Source organism: Indicator indicator, chromosome 9 (genome assembly GCF_027791375.1).
Source record: "Indicator indicator isolate 239-I01 chromosome 9, UM_Iind_1.1, whole genome shotgun sequence".
Taxonomy (NCBI): Eukaryota; Metazoa; Chordata; class Aves; order Piciformes; family Indicatoridae; genus Indicator; species Indicator indicator.
Window position 1 is genome coordinate 121,024 of NC_072018.1, and position 27,388 is coordinate 148,411.

Consider the following 27,388-nt stretch of genomic DNA (forward strand, 5'->3'; position numbering starts at 1 on the left):
CCAACAACCAAAACCCAACAACCAAAACACCCAACAACCAAAACACCCAACAACCAAAACCCAACAACCAAAACACCCAACAACCAAAACACCCAACAACCAAAACACCCAACAACCAAAAAACCCAACAACCAAAAAACCCAACAACCAAAAAACCCAACAACCAAAAAACCCAACAACCAAAAAACCCAACAACCAAAAAACCCAACAACCAAAAAACCCAACACCCAAAAAACCCAACAACCAAAAAACCCAACAACCAAAACCCAACCAACCAAAAAACCCAACAACCAAAACCCAACCAACCAAAAAACCCAACAACCAAAACCCAACCAACCAAAAAACCCAACAACCAAAACCCAACCAACCAAAAAACCCAACAACCAAAACCCAACCAACCAAAAAACCCAACAACAGAAAACCAACAACCAAAAAACCCAACAACCAAAATCCAACAACCAAAAAACCCAACAACAGAAAACCAACAACCAAAAAAACCAAACTACCAAAAAAATCCCAAACAACCAGAAAACCCAACCAACCAAAAACCCAACCAACCAAAAAAACCCAATCAAAAAAACCCAAACAACCAAAAAAAACCAAACCCCTGCCAAAAACCAAACAACGAAACCCCAACCAAAAACCAAACCCGAACCAAATCCGAACAAATCACTTTTAAGCCTTTGATGTCATCCAAATCCAGAGAGCAAATCTAGACCTTGCCAGAGGGGAGGAGGCTGCTTCCCTAACTGGTTAGTGACAAATACAGAAACATGATCTTGTTACAGGAACACAGCTAACTCAAGTGAAGTTTAACAAAACTTGATCCAATAAAAAGGGGGAAGGAGGGGACACACACACACACAACTCTGTGACCATGGGTAGGTAGTAACTCTCCACGACTAACCAAGTTGCTTTAACACCAGACAGTCTTCCAACACATCAGAAGGTATTTAATAGACAGGAATTCCTAAGAGTAGAGGGAAAGGATCCTTTTCTATCACAGAAAGGACAGCCACAAACCATGCAACCCCACAGCAGCAGAGATGGAAATCACAAGCCACATTGAAGGTTATTTCAGTCACTTAACATTTAAAAAGACCCCAAACCAAACAAGCTTTTCCCACCCCCACCCCCTCCCCATCCTTCAGGAAAGCAGGAGGAACTTGCATGCAGATCTGCAAGCCACCTTTCCTTCCAGCCAAAGGCATTTCTGCTGCACTGCTGGCTAAATGAGCCCAGCCAGGGGTCTGCTTTCATTGAAGCATTCACTTAAAGAAGCCTAACTCAAAAATTTTTTGCTTTTAAAAAAAAAAATCTCCTGGTGAGATAGTAGTTGAAGCAAAACAGCAGCGAATTCATAACCCTCCTCCTCCCCCTCCCCACATCCTCACTGCAAAACTAATCATTAAAAAAATAAAATGAAAAAAAATTATGGACCCTTAATCTCAAAGAACTAAGCTTCCAGAAAACAGTTAAAAGCCCAAGTGAATAAAAACTAAATTAACCAAAATAATTTTTAAATATTATTAAATTAGTATTAATTAAATCATTAAAAATTATTAAATTAAATTATTATTATTATTTTAAAACTATAAAACAAAACCAACCAAAAAGATCCAAACACAAAAAAACCCCCACGGAATAACAAAAAATAGGTTAAAAAAATATATAGATCCTTAAGTCTCTAAGAATTAAGCTTCCAGAAAAAGGTTAAGATTCCAAATGAATAAAATCCAAACAACAACAATAAAAAATAAAGCAAAGCCAACAACAAAAAAGACAAAAATTAAAACCAAATAATTAAATTAAAAGGTTTTAAAAAAATTAACAGTGTAGATCCTTACTTTCAATGATTTAAGCTTCTAGAAAAATGTTAACATTCCAAATGAATAAATACAAACAAAAAATAACAACAACCCCTCCACACAAAATCAACCACAAAACAACCCCAAACAAAAAACCCCAACACAAAAATCAATAAATAAGTAAATAAAGTAAAAAAAAAATATGGGTCCTTAGTCTCAAAGACTTAAAGCTTCCAGAAAAATTGTTAAAATTCCAAATTATTAATAATAATAATAATAATAGTAATAATAACAACAACACCACAAACAAACAAAAAACAAACAAAACCCCACACAAAATAAAGTTAAAAAAAATGGATCCTTAGACTCAAAGAATTAAGCTTCCAGAAAGTTGTTAAAATTCCAAGTGAATAAAACCCAAACATATAATAATAAAAAAAAAATAAAACAAAACCAACTATAAAAACCTGAAACAACAACAACAACATGCCCCAAAAATATATTTGAAAAGGTAAAAACTGAAATATGGATCCTTAGTCCCAAAGAATTAAGCTTCCAGAAAGTTGTTGAAATTCCAAATTAATAAAACCAACCAATCAAATAATAATAAAATAACAAAACAAGACCACCACCAAGAAAAATCAAACAAAAATATACAACCCCCCAAAATAAATAAATTTTTAAAGGGTGAAAAAAAAAATGGATCCTTATTCTCAAAGAATTAAGCTTCCAGAAAATTGTTAAAATTCCAATTGAATAAAAACAAAGAAAAATAACACAAAAAAAAACCAAGCAAAACAAACCCCAAACAAAAACCCCAACATAAAAATCAATAAAGTAAAAATATGGATCCTTAGTCTCAAAGAATTAAGCTTCCAGAAAACTGTTAACATTCCAAATGAATGAAACCAACCAAATAATAAAATAAAACCACCAAAAATGACACACACACACACCCCAAAAAAAGTAAAAAAAAAATTATGGATCCTTAGTCCCAAAGAATTAAGCTTCCAGAAAACTGTTAAAATTCCAAATGAATAAAACCAAATGAAAAATAACCAAAAAAATCCCAACCAAAACAACCCCCAAACACACAAACCACACAACAAAAAAAATCAATAAAAAGAAAAGGAACCTTAGTCTCAAAGCATTAAGCTTCCAGAAAATAGTTAAGATTTCAAACTAATAAAGCCAAGCAAAATAACAATGAAATAATAATAAAATGATAATTACAATAATAAGTTATAATAAAAATAATAAAAAGTAATAATGAAATAATAAATAATAATAAAAAGTAATAATAAAAAGTAACAATAGTACTAATAAGAGCAATAATAAAAATAGTAATAAAACTTTAGTTAGAATAAAAAATAATGGTACTAATAATAGTAATAAACAAATAGTAATCCTAATAAAATACCAACCATTAGAATAATAATAAAAATTATAATAAATAATAAAAAGTCATAATAAATAATAAAAATCATAATAAAAATCATAATAATAATAGCAATAATAAAAATAGTAATAAAAATTTAGTTAGAATAAAAAATAATGGTACTAATAATAGTAATAAACTAATGGTAATCACAATAAAATAATAATACAAAATATAATAAAAAGTCATGGTAAAAAAGTCATGGTAAAAAAGTCATGGTAAAAAAGTCATGGTAAAAAGTCATGGTAAAAAGTCATGGTAAAAAGTCACAATAGCACTAATAATAGCAATAACAAAAATAGTAACAAAAATTTAGTTAGAATAAAAAATAATGGTACTAATAATAGTAATAAACTAATGGTAATCACAATAAAATAATAATACAAAATATAATAAAAAGTCATGGTAAAAAAGTCATGGTAAAAAAGTCATGGTAAAAAAGTCATGGTAAAAAAGTCATGGTAAAAAAGTCATGGTAAAAAAGTCATAGTAAAAAGTCATAGTAAAAAGTCATAGTAAAAAGTCACAATAGCACTAATAATAGCAATAACAAAAATAGTAACAAAAATTTAGTTAGAATAAAAATAATGGTACTAATAATAGCAATAAACTAATAGTAATAATAAAATAGTAATTAGAATAATAAAATAAAAATTATAATACTTAGAAGTCATAACAAAAAGTCATAAAAGTACAGTAATAAAAATCTAAAATTTAGTAATAATAAAAAATAATGGTACTAATAATAGTAATAAACTAATGGTAATCACAATAAAATAATAATACAAAATATAATAAAAAGTCATAGTAAAAAGTCATAGTAAAAAGTCACAATAGCACTAATAATAGCAATAACAAAAATAGTAACAAAAATTTAGTTAGAATAAAAAGTAATGGTACTAATAATAGTAATAAACTAATGGTAATCACAATAAAATAATAATACAAAATATAATAAAAAGTCATGGTAAAAAAGTCATGGTAAAAAAGTCATGGTAAAAAAGTCATGGTAAAAAAGTCATGGTAAAAAAGTCATGGTAAAAAAGTCATAGTAAAAAAGTCACAGTAAAAAGTCACAGTAAAAAGTCACAGTAAAAAGTCACAGTAAAAAGTCACAGTAAAAAGTCACAATAGCACTAATAATAGCAATAACAAAAATAGTAACAAAAATTTAGTTAGAATAAAAAATAATGGTACTAATAATAGCAATAAACTAATAGCAATAATAAAATAGTAATTAGAATAATAAAATAAAAGTTATAATACTTAGAAGTCATAACAAAAAGTCATAAAAGTACAGTAATAAAAATCTAAAATTTAGTAATAATAAAAATTAATGTACTAATAATAGTAATAAAAATAAAAATAATTTTAAAATTAAAATAAAATAATAATGAAATAATTAAAATAATTATTAAAAATAAAATAACCCAATCCATCCAGCCAACCACCACAACAACAATCCCCCTCCCCCCTCAAGAAAAAAATCCCCAAATAAAAATCAACAACACAGATAATCTTAAGGATGGCAGCAAAGAATTCTACCTCCACTCCATTTTTAAGCCCCTTCCTGCTGTTTTGAGAGTAAGGCCCATGTTGTGCAAAAAAAAAAAAAAAAAAAAAGTCTTTAGATTAATAATAATTGATAAACTAAACCCCCAAGGCTTTATACCTCCAAGCCATCAACAACTCCCAACTGGCATTATCCATCCCTCTGAACCAAATGTGCAGCACAGCAGCAACCTTATGCATATGCCTCAAAGAGATGCAGTTGATGCCCATACCTAAAGGGGTAATTGATCGTGGTTGTAGATGAGTCTCCCACGTGTGAACTATGACTTCGCAGGGACCATCGATAGTCTGTAATTTAAAAGTTAAATGTCTTGCAATAATTTCTTTTGGTAGATCTGACTTTTTTATTAATTATTTTAATTTTTTAAAAATTATTATTCTTTTCTTTTTTTTTTTCCGCTCCCCGTGCAGCTGTTTGGGATGGTTGTGAGCTAAACCTTATAGGTTTAAAGAAAGGAGAAAAAAAAAAAAACAAAACAACAAACCACGAGAAGGTGTTGGAGAGGGTGGGGGGGGGGGGGGGGACAGAGAGAAAGATAGACAAGAGGAAAAAAAATAAATTAAAAGAAAGAAGACAGAAAGCAAAACAGATCAGGCTGGCTTCTTACCTGCAGCACCCTGCAGGTGACAAAGCTTGTGAGAAAGGCTGACAGGGTGGAGAGGTTACATGGAATTATGACATCTTCACAGCTTACAGCTACTCTGCAGGACTTGCTTCAAACTCCCCCCCCCAGTGTCTCTGGACTCATTCAGCATGCTGGCAGGGGTGGGCTTCTAAATCCCTCAAAATTTACTTTTCTTTTCTTTCCTTTTTGTTTTTTCTTCCCCTCCTTTTCTCTCATTCCCAACAGCACTCAGCATCTACTCATCCAGGATGTTAACGGTTTGCAAGGCTGGGGTTCTAAATCCCTCCAAATTTACTTTTTCCCCCTCTTCCTTCCTTGTTTTTTCCTCCTTCTTTTCTCTCATTCCCAACTGCACTCAGCATCTACTCATCCAGTCAACAGTTTGCAGGGGTGGGCTTCTAAATCCCTCAAAATTTACTTTTCTTTCCTTTTTGTTTTTTCTTCCCCTCCTTTTCTCTCATTCCCAACAGCACTCAGCACCTACTCATCCAGGATGTTAACGGTTTACAAGGCTGGGGATCTAAATCCCTCCAAATTTACTTTTTCCCTCTTCCTTCCTTGTTTTTGCCTCCTTCTTTTCTCTCATTCCCAACTGCACTCAGCATCTACTCATCCAGTCAACAGTTTGCAGGGCTGAGGTTTTAACTCCCTCAAAATTTACTTTTTGTCTTTTCCTTCCTTTTTTTTTTTCCCTCTAATTCCCAACAGCACTCAGCCTCTACTCATCCAGGATGTTAACAGCTTGCAGGGCTGGGGTTCTAAATCCCTCAGTATTTACTTCTTTCCCTTTTCCTTCCTTGTTTTTTCCTCCTTCTTTTCTCTCATTCCCAACAGCACTCAGCATCTATTCATCCAGGTTGCAGGGTTAGGGTTCTAACTCCCTCAAAATTTACTTTCCTTCCTTGTTTTTTTCCCCCTCCTTTTCTCTCATTCCCAACATCACTCAACACCTACTCATCCAGTTAACAGTTTGCAGGGTGAGGTCCTTCCTGACCCAGTCAAGTCAGCAGTGAAGCCCCTGAAGGCTGTTCTGTTTGGGAGTGGAACAGATCAGATTCTTTCATCAAAAGCAGAACAAATTACTGTCCCTCCAAAGGCTACATCTGATGACAAATACAGCCAAAGGTCACACAGGCAGAACAGGGACTCACTCTCTTCTTTCAGAGCAATTCCAGCTGGAAATAGCTTTCTAGGTTAAAGCTTTCAGGTAACTACTGGCTAACAAGAGGAAGGAGATGGCCACAAGGATGAGCAGAGGGCTGGAGCTGCTCAGCTCTGGAGACAGACTGAGAGAGTTGGAGCTGCTTGGTCTGGAGAGGAGAAGGCTCCCAGGAGACCTTCCAAGATCTGAAGGGGGCTCCAAGAAAGCTGGGGAGGGACTTTTGAGGGTGTCAGGGAGGGATACGACTGGGGGGAATGGAGCAAAACAAGAAGTGGGGAGATTCAGATTGGATGTTAGGAAGAAGCTCTTCCCCATGAGGGTGGTGAGAGCCTGGCAGAGGTTGCCCAGGGAGGTGGTGGCAGCCTCATCCCTGGAGGTTTTTGCAGCCAGGCTGGATGTGGCTGTGAGCAATCTGATCTAGAATGAGGTGGCAGGGAGGTTGGAACTGGCTGACCCTTGAGGTTCCTTCCAGCCCTGACAATTCTACGATTCTGTGTTTGACTCCCAGCTCAGTTACCCCAACAAGTTTCCCTCCACACTGCATGGCTGTTGCTGGTAGCCATAAGAAGCCTTGGGTCCAGTCACTGCAGAGCTTCTCCTTCTGGTGCTTTGGGTCTCTCTGCTCATCAAAAGGACTTGCTCCTCTTGCCAGAGTCACCTATACTTGAATGCCAACTTGTGCCAGCACTTCAGGTCTTTGTAAATAGATTTCAGATCAAGACCACCACCCAGAGAGGCTTTAAACTCAGCACTGTAAGGATAGTGCCATAACAATTTATTCACCAAAAATGCTTTAGCAGCAGATGGCACTTCCTGACCTGCATCCCACACATGTCATCTGCTATGCTTCTGGAGTGAACAGCAAACATCAAATACTTTAGAAGCACTCAGGAAGTGGAACTTGATCTGTGAGTCTCAGCTAAAAGCAAATTCAGTTTCTCCAATGCATTTTGAAGCATCTATACTGAAGGGTCAGGCCAGAATAAAACAGACAATGCTTACAGTGATATTTTGATAGGATGCAGGTAAACATCAATCAAATGATGTTACTGCTGCCAGCTTATTCCTGCTGCAGGGCAGGTTGAATTTAATGCTCATCTCACCTGCTGCCACAACCATCACTCTTAGAGATTTCTAACAAAAAAAAAGTTATGAGAACTTTCTTCTTCCTCCCTTCACAGCAGATCATGACCTCAGTTCACAGGCTCACAGGATGTCAGGGGTTGGAAGGGACCTCTGGAAATCTTCCAGTCCAAGCCCCCTGCCAGAGCAGGACCAGAGAATCCAGCACAGGGCACTCAGCTATTGATAGACATTGATCAGATCCCTCTCAGCCTTCTTCTCTCCACACTAAACAGCCCCAGGGCTCTCAGCCTCTCCTCATCAGGCAGTGCTCCAGCAGATCCCTGTCCCTTTTGAACGGGGGGAGAAGGAGGAAGAGGGAGAAGGAGGAAGAGGGAGAAGGAGGAAGAGGGAGAAGGAGGAAGAGGGAGAAGGAGGAAGAGGGAGAAGGAGGAAGAGGGAGAAGGAGGAAGAGGGAGAAGGAGGAAGAGGGAGAAGGAGGAAGAGGGAGAAGGAGGAAGAGGGAGAAGGAGGAAGAGGGGAGAAGGAGGAAGAGGGAGAAGGAGGAAGAGGGAGAAGGAGGAAGAGGGAGAAGGAGGAAGAGGGAGAAGGAGGAAGAGGGAGAAGGAGGAAGAGGGAGAAGGAGGAAGAGGGAGAAGGAGGAAGAGGGAGAAGGAGGAAGAGGGGAGAAGGAGGAAGAGGGAGAAGGAGGAAGAGGGAGAAGGAGGAAGAGGGAGAAGGAGGAAGAGGGAGAAGGAGGAAGAGGGAGAAGGAGGAAGAGGGAGAAGGAGGAAGAGGGAGAAGGAGGAAGAGGGAGAAGGAGGAAGAGGGAGAAGGAGGAAGAGGGAGAAGGAGGAAGAGGGAGAAGGAGGAAGAGGGAGAAGGAGGAAGAGGGAGAAGGAGGAAGAGGGAGAAGGAGGAAGAGGGAGAAGGAGGAAGAGGGAGAAGGAGGAAGAGGGAGAAGAAGGAAGAGGGAGAAGAAGGAAGAGGAAGAAGAAGGAAGAGGAAGAAGAAGGAAGAGGAAGAAGAAGGAAGAGGAAGAAGAAGAAGAAGAAGAAAAAAGGGGGAAGAATAAGAAGAAGAAGAAGAAGAAGAAGAAGAAAAAAAAAGGGGGAAGAAGAAGAAGAAGAAAAAAAAAGGGGGAAGAAGAAGAAGAAGAAGAAGAAAAAAGGGGGAAGAAAGAAGCAGTAGCAGCATCACTTCTGTGGACATTTAAATGACAGTTCAGGAGCCCAGTTCCAAACTTCCTGATTCAAGGCCACAGAAGAGAATAGGCATTAGGAAAACCAGGAAAAAGGATCTAAAAAGCTCCACACAACTGTATTTTGCTTCTGACAAGAATGTTTCAAGCACATTCATCTACTTCAACTGCTCACGCTGGGTCCGGGCTGACAAAAATCTCTCTGCATTTCTCTGTCATGTTAGAGACAATAAAGTAATTAAGCACAAACAATCAAAGTCATCCAAGCCCTGGTAACCAACTTTGCCAGGCAACATCTTACAAATTACAGCATATAAACTGACTTTGCAAGGCAACAGCATCTAAAATTAATTCAATTGCAGCAGGCAGTTCCTATCTCCTGGGGTTTTGGCTCTGGATTTTCTAGCTTCAGTATTTCCTACCTGCTGCCTCGGGGCAGTGAGGGCAGAGGTGCTCCTTTGTGATGACCAGGTGATAACCCAGGGGTTATCAGTCTAGCAAGAAGCTTTTCTAAAGCATTCTGACACTCAAGAAATTACTGAGTCTAGACCCAAGTTTCACCTTCATTACCACAGTCCAAGCAGTTGGTTTATTTACATTTTGGACAACTACATTTAAGTCTCTATAATTAAGCAACTCTCTCACCAGTGTGGGGAAAAAAAAAAACAAACTAATTTAATAATTCAGCTTTAAAAGCCCTGCTGCATGCATGGATAACTTAGTTCCTGGAAAGAAAGGACCCTAAACTTGCAATGCTTGTTTACTGCTGGAAAAAAAAAACAAACAACAAAAAAACTAAAGAACAGAGTTTAACAGTATAAGGTAGGTATTTCCCTGGCTTCATGCAAACAGTGCAGATCAAAACATCCTCCTAAATCACAGGATATGCAGAACATTCCAGACAAGGGACATCTGGAGTCTCAAAATCCCCTCCACTAAACATAGGTGTGTGGAGAATAAAACATGGCAAGATCCTCACAGTCAGGTGACTGGTGCCAGATTGTTTAAGAAAGGAACGAGCCTCAAGCAAAAGGATTTAAATTACTGTCTTAGCTCATCAAGTGACTCTTATCAGCCTGAAGAAGAGAAGGCTCCAGGGGGACCTTAGAGCTGCCTTCCAGTACCTGAAGGGATCCTGCAGGAAGGCTGCAGAGGGACTTTTCCTGAGGGTATCTGGAGACAGGCCAAGGGGGAATGGTTTGAAGCTGAGGCAGAGCAGGGTGAGAGTGGGTCCAAGGGAGAAGTTCTTCAGTACAAGGGTGGTGAGACTCTGGAACAGGTTGTTCAGGGAGGCTGTGGCTGCCTCCTCCCTGGAGGTGTTCAAGGTCAGGCTGGATGAGGCCTTGGGTAACCAAGGCTAGATGAGAGGTATCCCTGTCCATGGCAGTGGGGTTGGAGTTGATGAGCTCTGAGGTCCCTTCCAAACCTGAGCCATTCTGTGAATCATAAAATGTTTACAATGTAGGTAAAGTTCTTTCAACATACAGAAGTCAAAATTTGCCCCAGTTTTATGGTGAAGTGTTCTCTGTGCATGTATTCATGTGCTTGTCTTCCCAGAGAAACGCCATGGGTTTCAAGCTGCAGAGGTGGTACCCAGGTGAAGCTCATGAGGCTCAACAAGAGCAAGTGCAGGGTGCAGCACCTGGGCTGGAACAATCCTCACTGTCAGTACAGGCTGGGGAGGAGGGGAGAGAAAGCAGCCCTGAGGAAAAGGCCTTGGGGGTGCTGGTGGGGGAGGAGCTGGAGAGGAGCAGTGTGAGCCTGCAGCACAGAAGGCAAATCACAGCCTGGGCTGCATCCACAGCAGCATTGCCACAGATCCAGAGAGCTGATTCTGACACTTTGCTCTGCTCTGGAGTGCAGCTCTAGAGCCCTCAATACAGGAAGGACATGGACCTGATGGAGAGGGGCCAGAGGAGGGCCATGAAAATGCTCAGGGGGTTGGAACAGCTCTGCTATGGGACAGGCTGAGGGAGCTGGGGGTGTTCAGCCTGGAGAAGAGAAGGTTCCAGGGAGACCTAATAGCAGCCTGCAGGTACCTGAAGGGGACTACAAGAAGGCTGCAGAGGGACTGCTCCCAAAGGCCTGCAGGGACAGGACCAGGGGCAATGGCTTCAAATTAGAGAAGGGCAGATTGAGATTGGATGTGAGGAACAAGTTCTTCACTATGAGGGTGGTGGAACACTGGAACAGGTTGCCCAGGGAGGTGGTTGAGGCTCTATCCCTGGAGATATTCAAGGGGAGGCTGGACAGGGCTCTGGGCAACCTGATCTGGTGGAAGATGTCCCTGCTGAGTGCAGGGGCTTGGACTGGGTGAGCTTTGGAGGTCCTTTCTAGCTTGGCCCATTCTATGCTCTCTTTATGTCAGCACAGCCATGTGCACACCACAATGCTTCAGTGCAAATCAGTCCAACTCCCACCACGCTGCACTGGCCTTCAAGCACAATAATTTAGCAGAGATCAAACAATGACTTGTTTCAAAGTCAGGTAAGTAAAACAATAGGCATTTTTTTTCCTTCCCCTCTCCCAAAAGAAGGGAATGATTACCTCACATCTAAGCCTGCAGCAACAGTTGGGGTGAAACAGATCACCCTCAGCCTTCCCACCATATCCATCTCAAGCATCTTCAAAGATGCAGTTGATGTAAGGAAGAAAAAGGAGAGCAATTTAAGTCAGCTCTGTCTTTGGCAGGGTTTGCTGGGTTATGTGGTGTCAAATGCATATATTCAGACCTTGACATGCATTTGAGACTACACAGGAGGTTCAAGTGACCCTGCTGCAGAGCATGGCACTGCTTGGAAAGGCTCTCAGTGTTGGAGGGCTGCTACAGAGCAAGCTTGTCACATTTAGGAGAGCACCACAAGCAAAGGCCTAACGAAAATAAAAGCATTTAAGATACTTCAACTCAGAAGTATTTTTTCAGAGCTGTTAATGCTGAAGTTCTCCACACACTGCCTCATTTGCACTATATTCCTGTTGGGACTAAGGGGTTTTGTTGTTGAAGAACAGTGAGAAAGCATTTCCAAAAAGAAGAAGAAAACATTGTAGCTGAAATTCTTTTCTTCAAACAAACAAACAACAAACACCACTTCTAAGTTTACCAGCAACCAAGTCCTGTGCACTGCACAGGTACAGGCTAGATAACCACTAAGCAGACAACCACATCCTGTGGCAACTCACATTTTGTTTTGAAGAGTGCTTTTCAGGTTGGTTTTTTTTCCCCTCCCCTCCTTTTAACACATAAGTAGCTCCTTATGCTGGGATTCCATGAAATTCCTACTTACCTTGGCAGGCTCTGCAGCACACAGAGCACCTACACACAGAAACACACCAACATACAGTGTGAGCTTGGACAGAGCTTACAGCACAAATTGCCTTGCCCAGGGGCACCTTTGCTGCCTCTTCCTTACATTTTCAACTCATGGGCATTGGCAAAGAGAAAAAAAAAATGTGCTCTTGTGGCCAAGAAGCTCAGTGCTGTTCTGGGGGGGATAAGAAGGGCTGTGGTTAGTAGGTCCAGAGAGGTTCTCCTGCCCCTCTACTCTGCCCTGCTGAGGCTGCACCTGGAGTATTGTGTCCAGTTCTGGGCCTTTCAGTTCAGGAAGGACCTCAGGGAACTGCTTGAAAGAGTTCAGCACAGAGCCACAAAAATTATTAGGGGAGTGGAACATTTTCCTTAGGAGGAGAGCCTGAGGCAGCTGGGGGGGCTGTACTTTGGAGAAGAGGAGCCTGAGGGTGAGCTCATTGCTGGTGCTAAAGATGTGCAGGGGGAGTGCCCAGAGGCTGGAGCCAGGCTCTGCTGGGGGATGCCCAATGCCAGCACAAGGGGCAGTGGTGGAAGCTGAGCCATAGGAAGTGCCATGGGAACAGGAGGAGAGATTTTGTCACTGTAGGGGTGCCAGAGCCCTGGAACAGGTTGCCCAGGGGGGTTGTGGAGTCTCCCTCTCTGGAGATATTCAAAACCTGCCTGGCTGTGTTCCTGTGTGCCCTGCCCTGGGTGATCCTGCTCTGGCAGGGGGCTTGGACTAGATGATCTTTCCAGGTCCCTTCCAGCCCCTAACATTCTGTAATTCTGTGAAAAAACAAAACATTTGTCCCATCAGAGCTGCTAGGCTGTAAGAACTGATCTGCTTTTGGCCTCAGTTTGACCTCAGGAAAAGAAATCTATTATTGGCCTTCCCCTCTTTTGCCTCTGAGTAACAATTTAAACAGCAGTTTCAGATCAGGGCTATTTCACATGCAGCAATGGAAAAAACCAAACACAGCTGCAGTCTTCTGTGTTTCTCTGAAAACCAGCACCCCTCACACTGAACTGACAGCTCTGTCAGGTGTTTCTGCAGGGTAAGGAAGGCTAGTCCAGCTGACATAAACTTACAAGCTGTGGACAGTAACTTAAGATATTTAAATAGCCTGCCTGGACTTCAGCAAAGACTTTGATACTGTCTGCCACAAGAAGCTCCTAGCAAAGCTGGCAGCTCATGGCTTCACTCTGTGCTGGGTTAGGAACTGGCTGGAGGGCCAGGCTCAGAGAGTGGTGCTGAATGGTGGCACTGCCAGCTGGCAGCCAGGCACTAGTGGTGTCCCCCAGGGATCAGTGCTGGGCCCCATCCTGTTCAATATCTTTATTGATGATCTGGACAAGGGGATTGAGTCCATCATCAGTAAGTCTGCAGATGACACCAAGCTGGGAGCAGGTGTGGATCTGTTAGAGGGCTCTGCAGAGGGACCTTGCCAGGCTGGATGGGTGGGCAGAGGCCAATGGGATGAGATTTAACAAGGCTGAGTGCCAGGTTCTACACTTTGGCCACAACAACCCCAAGCAGTGCTACAGGCTGGGGACAGAGTGGCTGAGAGCAGCCAGGCAGAGAGGGACCTAGGGGTGCTGGGTGACAGCAGCTGAACAGGAGCCAGCAGTGTGCCCAGCTGGCCAAGAAGGCCAATGGCATCCTGGCCTGCATCAGGAACAGTGTGGCCAGCAGGAGCAGGGAAGTCATCCTGCCCTGTGCTCAGCACTGCTCAGCCCACACCTTGAGTGCTGTGTCCAGTTCTGGGCTCCTCAATTCAAGAGAGATGTTGAGATGCTGGAAGGTGTCCAGAGAAGGGCAGCAAGGCTGGGGAGGGGTCTGGAGCACAGCCCTGTGAGGAGAGGCTGAGGGAGCTGGGGGTGTTTAGCCTGGAGAAGAGGAGGCTCAGGGCAGACCTCATTGCTCTCTACAACTGCCTGAAGGGAGGTTGTAGCCAGGTGGGGGTTGGGCTCTGCTCCCAGGCACCCAGCACCAGAACAAGAGGACACAGTCTCAAGCTGTGCAGGGGAGGTCTAGGCTGGGTGTTAGGAGGGGAAGTTCTTCACAGAGAGAGAGATTTGCCCTTGGGATGTGCTGCCCAGGGAGGTGGTGGAGTCCCTGTTCCTGGAGGTGTTCAGGAGAAGCCTGGATGAGGCACTCAGTGCCATGGTCTGGTTGATTGCTTAGGGCTGGGTGATAGGCTGGACTGGAGGATCTTAGAGGTCTCTTCCAACCTGGCTGATTCTATGAAAAGGCATAGACCAGATGAATCTCTAACTCCTTTGGCACATCCAGCTACAGCCTCCATAATGCCAACTGCAGTAAAGAACTACAGCCCAGGGTGAAGAGCTCCAGGACATTAATGGAGTAGGGCAGCCAGGATGTCAAATGGGTTATTTCTTACACTTGTTATTAAGAAAAACAAAGTAGCTGCTTAACTCCCCCTGATCACTCCAAGGCTTCCTCATCCCTACTCCCTTACCCTATATGAACTCTATAGCCAGGGATCCAGCCACATACACTCAACTGGCATGCACCTCTGACATCAACACCTGCAAGAACACATCTGTGCCTGCCTGGGCTTCCCCCCTCTCCTCCCAAGTCATGCAAACACCTGGATATATACCTAGAGAAGAGCCTGAGCCAGCCCATTCCTTGTTTTACCTTTGAGACTGCCACATCTCAATGATGCAGCACAAAAGCTACTTAGCCTTCCTCATGCTTCACTAAGAAAAATCTCCACTCCTTTTAAGACCTGGGGCTGGACCACGTGGATTTCAATCCCCATGCTCACACTGAGCAGTTTTCTCCTGCTAGCACCTGCTTACAAGCTTGGGATTCTTGCCCTGCTGAAAGTCCAGGTTTGATTCTTAGCATTAAAAAAAAAAACACATACTGTGTTATTTTGTTTTTTGGTTTTTTTTTTTTTACACAAAGTTTTCCAAAGGAAAAAGGTTTTGATAATAATTGTGGTATAGGAAAATGAGAGATGTGTTTATTACAATGCACTCAAGTAGGGCTGTTTCTCAGTCAGAATCTTAGACAGAAAAGTATAATTTTACTCTGTGGTTTTCTTCTTTTTTAATGGGTAGCCACACACATTAAACTGGAAATGAAGATTTTTCAGTGCACAATAATTTTGTTTCAAGGCTTTATTCAAGGACAGCTGCACCCAATGATTGCACCTTGGGACAGGACTAGGGGTACCACAGCACAGGAGGTTCCACCTCAACAGGAGGAGGAACTTCCTCACTGGGAGGCACACAGAGCACTGGCACAGGCTGCCCAGAGATGTTGTGGAGTCTCCTTCTCTGGAGACTTTCAAGACCCATCTGGATGTGCTCCTGTGTGACCTGTGCTTAGATTCTCTGGTCCTGCTCTGGCAGGGGGTTTGGACTTGAAGATCTCCAGAGGTCCCCTCCAACCCCTAACATCCTGTGAGCCTGTAGAAATCGTCATGACTCCACTAGAGCTGAGGAGAAGTTCACCACACTGCTTAAGCTTTATAAACAGCCCCAGGCACTTCCCTAGAACATTGGGATTTCCAAACCCTAACTGCCATGAAAGAGAGAAGCCAACTGAACCATGATGAAGGTAACAGCAGATGGTCATGCATTTCCCCAGGTGAACTGCTTGGCTCTCTGCAAGTGTTGCAATATTTCATACCTTGCAATTGAAGATTTGTTTCTCAGAATCCTAAAAGTTTAACTCCAACATTTTTTTTCCCCTCACTTCCAAGAAGGGCAGCTTTTGAACTGAGAAGGAGCCAATTTAAACTAGAACATGTTGTACATACCTTGGGTTCTAGGAAGTATCCTTTAAAATAGCGATAGCAAACAGGAACTCCTCTTGGAAGCTCTACTGTAGTTTTCCATAACTGACTGTGGGGAAAAAATAAAAGCAAAACACAAAAGCAAACAGCTTCAACATACAGCCAGGCAGCCACCTCAGCCATTCCTCTGTCCTAAGTGATATTCTCAAAGTTTTTCTAGCCTGCTCCTGCAAGAAAGGTTTTTTTACAAGGTAACTTAACAGGCACAAAGCACAAGAAATACTAAGAACTGTGCTTTCTAATCTCCAGGTCTGAAGTGCTCTGCTGTAGCAAGAATTCTCATCTTTATTTAACAGCTGGGGAAAGCATGATGCAAGAAGTCAAGGGCTCAGCCAAGATCACCCAGCAAGTCCCTGACAGAATTCTAAATGCATCCTGTGAGCCCTGTTTTCCTGTATCATACAAACAGTGACAGGCCGAGCACCACGTGAAGGAGACAATTCCTCTGCTGCATTTGAACTCTCTTCATGTACTCTCATGCTTCTATACACACAAACCACTTCAGAGCATTAATCCAACTCTCAGTCTTCTCCCCATCTCTTTATAGCCACAGTAAAAACTCATCAAGGTTAAAAAGGAAACAAAACCTTTAAACACCTCCTACAACTTGCTGCACAGTTACAGGATGGAGAATTATCCATACCAGTTTCTTATTCAAAAGGTCTATAATTAAAAGGTCTACAATTAAACTACTGAAATACAACAGCTACAAGAGGACAAGCCTCATCTCTAAAGCACACTCAAACATTTTCTTAAAGGCATTCCTAAGCATTCAAAACATTCAAAGGCTTGGAGTGACAGGATGAGGAGCAATGGAGACCTACAGGAAGGCTGGAGAGGGACTGTGGGGATAGGCTTAGGGGCAGTGGTTTGGAAGTGGAGCAGAGCAGATTTAAGTTGGACCTCAGGAGGAAGTTGTGCCCAAGGAGAGTGGTGAGACACTGGCACAGGCTGCCCAGGGCTGTGCTTGAGGCCCCAGCCCTGGAGCCATCCAAGCTCAGCCTGGCTGTGTCCCTCTGCAGCCTGCTCTAGCTGGAGGTGTCCCTGCTGAGTGCAGGGGGGTTGGGCAAGATGCCCTTGGAGGCTCCCTCCCAACCCAGTGCAGTCTCTGACTCTATGAAACACAAGAAAAACTGGAGAGTTTTACTAACAGCATGAGTAGCTGGAGAGCTCACAAATTCCAAGTCTGACTAAAATCTGTTAATTGCAGAACTGCAGCCACTTCCAAGGGCACAAACTACACCCCCAAGGCCCAGCTTACCGATCGTCGGTCTGGAGCACCACGGCAGCCTGCGGATTCCAGTTGCCCAAAGCGCTGCAGCTCCCACAGATGGCAAAGACCTCTCCTAAGGAAACCCCCAAAAACAACAAAATCATCAGTACACAAAACCACAGGGGGTTACTAAGTACATCCTACATGGCCAAACATTCCCATGCTCTAAATGGATACACCAGCAGCACCTATCTGACCTCCCTTTATCCAGCTCAGAGAACAGTTTTGGGGTGGGGGAAACACAAGTGTGTTCTTCAACATCATGTGGCTCCCACTGAGAAAGGGAATGCTGCCAAGCCCAGCCCTTCACAGAGTTGGCTTCCAAACTCTCCTGCAGTAATACTGCTCAAAAATCCCTGGAAATGCAGCAGGCAAATTTTTCACTGCAAAATGAGTGTTTGTAGAATGGCTCAGGTTGGAAAGGGCCTCAGAGCTCATCTACTCCAACCTATTGCCATGGGCAGGGACACCTCTCAACCAGCACAGGCTGCCCAAGGCCTCATCCAGCCTGGCCTTGAACACCCCCAGGCAGGAGGCAGCCACAGCCTCCCTGGGCAGCCTGTGCCAGAGTCTCACCACCCTCACCCTGCAGAACTTCTCCCTCAGCTCCAGTCTGACCCTGCTCTGCCTCAGCTTCAAACCATTCCCCCTTGGCCTGTCTCCAGACACCCTCAGCAAAAGTCTCTCTGCAGCCTTCCTGCAGGATCCCTTCAGCTATTGCAAGGCAGCTCTGAGGTCCCCCTGGAGCCTTCCCTTCTCCAAGCTGAACACCCTCAGCACAGCAGAGCCTGGAAACACAGAATTCAAGCCCATACCTGACATTTCCCAAAGATCCAACTGCTGAGGGTCACACAGAATCATTTTAGCTGGAAAAGACCTTAAAGAACACTGAGTCCAGCTGGGGCCAAACCATGTCCCTCAGCACATCATCTCTGTGTCTGTAATTAAGAAAACTCCAGACAAAAGAGAAACTATCTTGTCTAAGCCAAATATAGCTGGCACTTCAAAGCCTTAAGGAACAGTCATGAGGATGTCCTTAGACCTCTAAAATTCTGTCTATGTTCCCCAGTTATAGAGAGAAATCTACTAAGAGATGCCACCAGGATTATATGTGAACCCCCTGCACAGCCACAGGAGTTGTGAACAACAAAACAAATCTACCCAAGCCAGGAATCACCTCGGGCTGATCTGTTCCTAAAAGCACCTCACAGAAAGAACTGTACAGGCCAGCTGGAACTGCAATCCCTTTTTCTGGTCAAATCTTTGGTTCCAATTCCAATTCAGGAGCCAAGCTCTTTGGATGCTAACTGCAAGCATGCAGAACACAATCAGCTGGGTGAGTGCAACCCCTCTGCAATTCCCTGCACATGTTTGCCTAGGTCAGGTGCTGCACCTTTTCCCCTCTCTACTGAAACACATCATGGCTTGGTCACAATTGGGGGGGTCACAATAATTTGGGGGGGTCACAATAATTTGGGGGGGTCACAATAATTTGGGGGGTCAATAATTTGGGGGGTCAATAATTTGGGGGGTCACAGTAATTTTTGGGGGGTCACAAATTCCAAGGGAAGAGAGATTGAGGGGGGGAGAGGGAGGTAAGGGGGGGGAGAGGGAGGTAAGGGGGGGGAGAGGGAGGTAAGGGGGGGGAGAGGGAGGTAAGGGGGGGGGAGAGGGAGGTAAGGGGGGGGGAGAGGGAGGTAAGGGGGGGGGAGAGGGAGGTAAGGGGGGGGGAGAGGGAGGTAAGGGGGGGGAGAGGGAGGTAAGGGGGGGGAGAGGGAGGGAAAACCACCTGAATGCCACACAGTTGGAACTTCTGACTGGAGGTATCCAAGAGAAGGCTGAATTACTTGAATATCTCTTTAAAATAGGAGCATGCAGCATATCTTAAGTGTACATGGTAGCCAATCTTTGAAGTGCCACTTCAATGACTACTCCTCTTAGTAGCAGCTAGCTATCAGGAGAGTGTTCTGGCCTTTCTCAAACTGTTTCCTATCTCAAGAGGGGAGGTCAAGAGGATGGGGCTGGGCTCTTCTCAGTGGTGCCCAGTGATAGGACCAGGGGCAATGGGCACAAACTGGAACACAGGAGGTTTTGCTTAAATGTAAGGAAAAAAATTCTTTACTTCAAGAGTGGCAGAGCCCAGGAGCAGGCTGCCCAAGGAAGTTGTGGAGTCTCCATCTCTAGAGACGTTCCAAACCCACCTGGATGTCTTCTTGTGTGAGTTAGCAGAGGAGCTGGACCAGGTGACCTGCAGAGGTCCCTTCCACCCCTCACCATTCTGTGACTCTGTCACTCTCTGGGAACACTCAGTAAATATTTATCACTCAGCAAGGCACATGGGCACACAATGCAGGGTCACCCCTGAATCACCCCAATGATGAGGCTGCAGGGCTGAACCCAGGCTTGGAAAATGCTGCTTTAATTACCCCAGGAAAGGCACAAGTGCAATGACAACAAACTGGACCTGCCTCTTCAAAGGCAGTTCTGGATGCAGTGGGACTTGGTTTGGGTTTGCATTTTAAGCTCAGGGATCTTCAATTTCTCCACCTCCCCTTGGCAAGGAATCTGCTGCTACTACTGGCAGAGTTCCTTCAGCTACAGCAGAGAGGATGCTACTACTCCAGGCCTTCTACCCAGCCTCAAAGCTTGCCACAGCCTCCCTGATGGTGCATTCTCTCCACTTGGGACAGCTCTGTTGAGGCAGAATTTCTGTCTACACTTGGGAGCCAGAAGCTCTTTTCTTTTTTTTTTTTTCATAATTGCTAATCTTTGGCCACCCAGAGGTCTCTTGGTATGAGGCTGTGTCCTGATGAAGACCCAAAGGAGTCACAGCCAGTCATGAGTAACACTCTTCCTTCTGCTGGGACGAGTTAAAAATGAAGCACTCCATGTCCCAGCTAGGTAAACACCCATGTCAGTGTGCTGTGACTTCATCACCAGTGTGGATTCCAGAAGTGGTTTGGTTAGAGGCAGTGAGTCAAAGCATCATTCCTGCACTGGCAATGCCCTTTCTTCCTGCCACTTAGCCTGGAACCACTGCCTTTGACATCAACAGGAAGGGACAGTGATGAGGACACAGGGAGCACATTAGTGCTCAAAGAGAAGGACTCTTCTCCCACCAACTAACTACTCCCCATGCTGATAGGACTAAAGCAGTACACTGCAGCCAGAGGAGTGTGGGCAGCAGGGCAGCAGAGGGGATTCTGCCCCTTGGCTCTGCTCTGCTCAGACCTCACCTCCAATCCTGCCTCCAGCTCTGCTGTCCCCAGCAGGAGAAGGACACAGAGCTGCTGGAGTGAGGCCAGAGGAGGCCACAAAGATGCTCCAAGGGCTGGAGCAGCTCTGCTGTGAGGCCAGGCTGAGGGAGCTGGGGGTGTGCAGCCTGGAGAGGAGAAGGCTCCAGGGGGACCTCAGAGCTGCCTTGCAATAGCTGAAGGGATCCTGCAGGAAGGCTGCAGAGGGACCTTTGCTGAGGGTGTCTGGAGACAGGCCAAGGGGGAATGGTTTGAAGCTGAGGCAGAGCAGGGTCAGACTGGAGCTGAGGGGGAGGTTCTGCAGGGTGAGAGTGGTGAGACTGTGGAACAGGTTGCCCCAAGGAGGTTGTAGATGCCTCCTCTCTGGAAGTGTTCAAGGCCTTGAGCAGCCTGGGCTAGTTAAGAGGTGTCCCTGCCCATGGCAGGGGGTTGGAATAGATGATCTCTGAGGTCCCTTCCAAACTGAGCCATTCTAAGATTCTATGACTCCATGAAATCCTCATCTCTGCTACAAGTATTATCAGTGAAAAAAAAATGACACAAGCAAAGCTAACCTCACTAGCAACAGTGCCACCAGAACAATGGAAGCAACACTATCCAGGGTAAAAGCAGCAGTGCTGGCAATGCTCCACTGCAAATACCTCAGTGCTTCAGAGCATTATTTGAGCTAAGGTCAATTTACTCTCTAAAGTCTTCTCCAGAACGCTCTACAACCACTGCTCCTTACTAAAGGCTGCATGTCCCAGTCAAATGGGAGAAACACAGCACAGGTCTAACATGGGGCAGCTGTCAACACTTTTTAGAAGTTACTATCCTTTTTTTTTGCCCCCACCCAAACTGTAACAGACACTTAATGCCACCTGGTATTTGTCTGTAACAAGAATTTTGCCAGTCTGTCCATGCTCCCACATTCAGCTGCTTCTGTTAGGCAACCACCACTTACTTTGTTGGTGACCTTCCTTCAAAGTTCCTAAAGACAAAGGTGAAAGCATGAAGCCCAACTTATCACCACTAAATCTGTGTGTTCCACACCATCTGACACCTTGTGTTCCTTCCTCATTTAGGTTATGGAATTGATTTTACACATTTTTCCCCAGACAGAAGAGGGCATTAAGCTGCCTATTTCATGTCTTTAACTCCTAGCAGAGGTCACACCTTGTAATGGAGAACTTACAAAGGTATACAAAGAGAATAAAAAAACCCAGAACAAACATGTCCATGCAGGTCTGACCATCGTGATCCACAATGTCAATGCTCACAGAACAAAAAGACAGAAGCAAGGCTTCAAAGCAAGGATAAGCACTTCAGGGAGCATCCAAACCTACAGCACACTGTTTGTGAAATTGCTGTTTGAAGAAAAAGGTAGAATTCCCAAATCTCATTTTTAAATCCCTATCTGAAACTTCCTAACTCATGTACTTCACAATAACTTACCTTGCTGTTTAAGCCAGCATGTTCTCCTCTGCCTCTGAGGCAGTCAGACCAGCCAAGCCTTTCAACATTCTCCCATTCAGTTTTCTTCCAGTTAAACCATTCAAAAGAAAAAGTGATTTGGGTACCTGGTACAGACGGCCCTCTGACTTCAAAAGTTACTTGAGAAGAGGTCATGCTTGCAGAGCTGTTGTCTTAGGATATCTGCACTCTCCTATAGTGGGAGAGAAAAAAAATAAAGAGAGATTCCATTTCAGGAACAAGAAACTACATCTGTTGCTGCAAGAGGAAACAAATCCCAGTGGCAGAGAAGCACAAGACTCCTAATATATTATGCAAGTATTGCTATCATGCAGCATTCACCATTTGAATCTTTTCCCAAACCCCTGGTTTGGGCTAATTTTGCTCCCAGAGAGGCCCACTATAAATTATAAGACACTTAAGATTATATGACCTTTAATAAGCACTAATTTCTGTCTTGCTGTGCTGTTCTACAGCATCTTCAAAACACAGGAAAGGTCTCATAGCCAAGCACTATCACTTTGAAGGAACAGGAACATGAGAGATGACAGCTCTCCAGTTCATCACCTTGGACTCTGCTCTCCTACCAATACTCCCAGCCTTTCACAACTAAAAGCACCAAGCAGTCTCCAAAGCAGCACAGCAGGAGGGGACCACCTACAGCCTCTGTACTCCGGAGTGGCTCTGCTTCCACTTCCTACCCTCCCCGCCCCCCCCAAGTTACTGCTTGACAGAAAAAAGCTGGCAGAATCCCACTCTCCCCACCACAACAGAATCACTATTGATGGAAAATATCCTTTTATAACAATTCAAAGTAGGAGTCATATCAAAGTCCAAGTCCAGATGCTGCCAGACTAAGTATATTTCTTGGGATGAGAGCTGCAAATTAATCAGGATGATTAGATGCAAAATTAACTTTGCAATGATCTCAACTAATCCATTTCTTCACATCACTATGATGGTTTGGGCTTTGTTTGGGTTTTTTTTTTTTTTGGGGGGGGGGGGGGGGAGGTTAGTTTAGCTTGGGTTTTATTTTTAACCAAGTAAGAATGTTCTATTGCTACTTTTGACCTGGGCAAAAGCACTTTACTTCACTACAATGCTGATCAGCAATCCTTTGATCAGCAATCCTTTGATCAGCAATCCTTTGCTAAGCGTCTAAGGGCACTAGAGATAAATTCACCTTTCAATAGCCCTTGCCTTCAAGCAGCACAGAGCACTTGAACAGATGCTTTCAAAGCAAAAAAAAAGCTACAGAAAAGTCAGATACCAAGTAGGAAAAAAGCCACCAAAATTCAAACAAAGCCTGCTCCTGCTGACTGCAAGGGGGCTGGAGAAGATCATAGAATGGTCTGGGTTGGAAGGGACCTCCAAAGGTCATCCAGTCCAAACCCTTGGCAGTCAGCAGGGACATCCCCAACTAGCTCAGGTTGCCCAGAGCCCTGTCCAGCCTCACCTTCAGTATCTCCAGGCATGGGGCCTCAACCACCTCCCTGGGCAACCTGTTCCAGTATTCCACCACCCTTATAGTAAAGAAGTTGTTCCTTACATTCAATCTCAATCTGCTCTGCTCTAGTTTGAAGCTGTTGCCCCTTGTCCTGTCCCTGCAGGCCTCTGCAAACATTTTTCTCTCCAGCCTTATAACCCCCTTCAGGTACCTGCAGACTGCTATTAGGTCTTCCTGAAGCCTTCTCTTCTCCAGGCTGAACACCCTGAGCCCCCTCAGCCTGTCCTTGTAGCAGAGGTGTTCTAGCCCCCTCATCATTTTCATGGTCCTTCTCCAGACCCCCTCCATCAGCTCCAGGTCCTTCCTGTATTGAGGGCTCTACACCTGCACACAGCACTCCAGGTGAGGTCTCAGCAGAGCAGAGCAAAGTGTCAGAATCAGCTCTCTGGATCTGTGGCAATGCTGCTGTGGATGCAGCCCAGGCTGTGATTTGCCTTCTGTGCTGCAGGCTCACACTGCTCCTCTCCAGCTCCTCCCCCACCAGCACCCCCAAGGCCTTTTCCTCAGGGCTGCTTTCTCTCCCCTCCTCCCCAGCCTGTACTGACAGTGAGGATTGTTCCAGCCCAGGTGCTGCACCCTGCACTTGCTCTTGTTGAGCCTCATGAGCTTCACCTGGGCACCACCTCTGCAGCCTGCCCAGGTCCCTCTGGATGCCCTCCTGTCCCTCTGCTGCATGGACAGCACCACTCAGCTTGGTGCCATCTGCAACCTTTGAGGGTCCCTTCCAACCCAGTGCAATCTGTGAAAGAATCTGTGGATCATCAATCCTTATGCTGCCCAGGCATTCAGAAATGTTAGATAACACCTGAAGTTTAAACAGCTACAATTTTTCTTCTGGATCTCCTTCTCCCATTTTTAATCTGTGCCTGTTGTAATTACTGCTGCTTTACTTCACAGCCTATTTCTCCTTATTTCCCTCTCTCCATGTTAAAGGACAAGACTTTTTCAGTGGTAAAATGGTAGGAACAGATGTCCTGGTCATCTGTTCCAATGCTGCAGGTCACCTTTCACAGGTAACATCTCTGTAAATGATGAAACCCCAAACTACTGAAGCTAGAACAGGAGTCCCAGGAAGGGCACTCCCTTTGTGTCCTCTGCCACGTATGTGTCATGAGGTGCTCTGTATGTACATAGTGACACATTCTAGCATTTATTTTTAGCAGTTGTTTATAGACAGAAGCACACACAGCTTGTTTCAGGGCTCACACTAAAACTGGACTTGTGAAACTACTCCAGTATGACACAAAAGTCCCAGTTTAAAGGAGAGAATATAAACTCTTAGTGTGCATTTATGAGGGAATCATAGAATTGTTATGGCTGGAAGGGACCTCAAGGCTCAGCCAGTCCCAACCCCCCTGCCATGGGCAGGGACACCTCACACTACAGCAGGTTGCTCACAGCCACATCCAGCCTGGCTGCAAAAACCTCCAGGGATGAGGCTTCCACCACCTCCCTGGGCAACCTCTGCCAGGCTCTCACCACCCTCATGGGGAACAACTTCTTCCTAACATCCAATCTCAATCTCCCCACTTCTACTTTTGCTCCATTCCCCCCACTCCTATCACTCCCTGACACTCTCAAAAGTCCCTCCCCAGCTTTCTTGGAGCCTCCTTCAGATCCTGGAAGGCCACCAGAAGGTCTCCTGGGAGCCTTCTCCTCTCCAGCCTGCACAACCCCAACTCTCTCAGGCTGGCTCCAGAGCAGAGCAGCTCCAGCCCTCTGCTCATCCTCATGACCCTTCTCTGGACACCTTCCAGCCCCTCCAGAGCCTTCCTGGAACAGAGGCTCCAGACCTGGACCCAGAGCTCCAGGTGGGGTCTGAGCAGAGTGGAGCAGAGGGGGAAAATCCCCTCCCTGGCCCTGCTGGCCACACTTCTCTTGCTGCAGCCCAGGCTCTGCTTGGCTCTCTGGGCTGCAAGTGCACACATGGTGATGCTGAATAGTTCAAGGCCCTGGCTGTGTTCACCACACTGTCCCAGCTTTGACACCCTTTCAGTGTAAATGCAGAGGAGCCAAACAGGAGCTGAAGTAGGCAAAAATGCTCTTCCAAAGCCTAGAAAGCAGGGAAGAGACTGAAGCCTGAACTCAGTTTTCCAAAGCAACAACAGGCTTTTGCCTCATCTTGAGCAACATGGTCTAGTGGGAGGTGCCCCTACCTGGGGGGCTAGAACTAGATTGTTTTTAAGGACCCTTCCAACCCAAATCATTCCATGAATCTATAACAAAAAGCCATTTCCAAAGCCAAAGCAACACAACTCCAAAGTTAGACTTGACAAAAACCAGCATGTCTAACCCCAAAATGAAAGAATTGTCCATCTGTGCCTAGAGAAAGGACCTGAAACCCTGTTAAACCTATAAAGCTTTTAAGCCAGTTCTGTGACAATCCTGTGTACCTACCTGTAGGCTTTTCCCTAAGCCACCTAGCAAGAGAATACTGCTTTTCTCTATAGAACAGCAGCTACCTGTAAGGAGATCTTGGTAAGCTGGCTTTGTCAAGTCACCAAAATTCTGCTCAAAAGGCAGTTTTTTATCTTGAACACCTGCTCAGGGCTGCCCAACAGAGATGTCTCAGAGAATCACAGAATGGTCCAGGCCAGAAGGGACCTCCAGAAGTCATCCAGTCCAGCCGCCCCTGCAGTCAGTAGGGACACCCTCAGCTAGATCAAGCTGCCCACAGCCCTCTCCAGCCTCACCTTGAGTATCTTCAGGGATGGGCCTCAACCACCTCCCTGGGCAACCTGTTGCAGTGTTCCAGCACCCTCATAGTAGAGAACTTCCTCCTAATATCCAATCTCAATCTGCCCTTCTCTAGTCTGGTCCTGTCCCTGCAGGCCTTTGGGAGCAGTCCCTCTGCATTCTTCCTGTAGCCTGCTTCAGGTACCTGCAGGCTGCTATTAGGTCTCCCCAGAGCCTTCTCTTCTCCAGGCTGAACACCCCCAGCTCCCTCTGCCTGTCCCCAGAACAGAGCTGCTCCAACCCCCTGAGCATTTCCATGACCCTCCTCTGGCCCCGCTCCATCAGGTCCAGGTCATTCCTGTACTGAGGGCTCTACACCTGCACACATCACTCCAGGTGAGGTCTCCCCAGAGCAAAGTGTCAGAATCAGCTCTCTGGATCTGTGGCAATGCTGCTGTGGATGCAGCCCAGGCTGTGATTTGCCTTCTGTGCTGCAGGCTCACACTGCTCCTCTCCAGCTCCTCCCCCACCAGCACCCCCAAGGCCTTTTCCTCAGGGCTGCTTTCTCTCCCCTCCTCCCCAGCCTGTACTGACAGTGAGGATTGTTCCAGCCCAGGTGCTGCACCCTGCACTTGCTCTTGTTGAGCCTCATGAGCTTCACCTGGGCACCACCTCTCAGCCTGCCCAGGTCCCTCTGGATGCCCTCCTGTCCCTCTGCTGCATGGACAGCACCACTCAGCTTGGTGCCATCTGCACACTGCTGATGGTGCACTCAATCTCACTGTGTCATTGACACAAATATTAAACAGCACAGGTCCCAGTACAGACCCCTGAGGGACACCAGTGTCACTGCTCTCCACCTGGACTTCTAGACTACATCACTAAAAACAGGCATGATTTTTCCCAGCAAGCAGAGCTCCAGCTATTACACTTAGCACAGGAGCCCAAAGGTCTGCCCCTCATCTTTTCACACCACCATAGGATCACTTCAGCTGGAAAAGACCTTTAAGATCAGGGAGCCCAACCATTATCTAACTAAACACACAGCAAGCCACAAATAGATCTGCTTCTTGTTAGTGGATCAAGCCTGTCCTGTGTGTTACCCTGCACTTAGAAAGCATTTTGTGCTTTTAACACCATACCAAAATGCTTTATTTAGGGTGGAGGGAAATGGTTACCTTTAACTGTCTAGTTACTGGTGGTTCCCCAGAAGGAGGAGTAATTTAATTCCTGGAGGGAAA

The 27,388-nt window shown here is 45.0% G+C and overlaps 1 protein-coding gene across 1 annotated transcript in view; it reads right to left on the bottom strand.

Moving 5' to 3' along the window:
• The window catches only part of GPCPD1 (glycerophosphocholine phosphodiesterase 1), a 69,562-nt gene that overhangs the window by 33,401 nt on the left and 8,773 nt on the right, over positions 1-27,388 (bottom strand). Inside the window, exons 2-5 of the mRNA XM_054383897.1 lie at positions 22,072-22,157; positions 17,247-17,331; positions 15,950-16,034; positions 5,031-5,106 (exon numbers count right to left, since the gene is read on the bottom strand). Of these exons, the coding sequence (XP_054239872.1) occupies positions 5,031-5,106; positions 15,950-16,034; positions 17,247-17,331; positions 22,072-22,120 (295 nt within the window). The 5' untranslated portion in view covers positions 22,121-22,157. The remainder of the gene's footprint in view (positions 1-5,030; positions 5,107-15,949; positions 16,035-17,246; positions 17,332-22,071; positions 22,158-27,388) is intronic.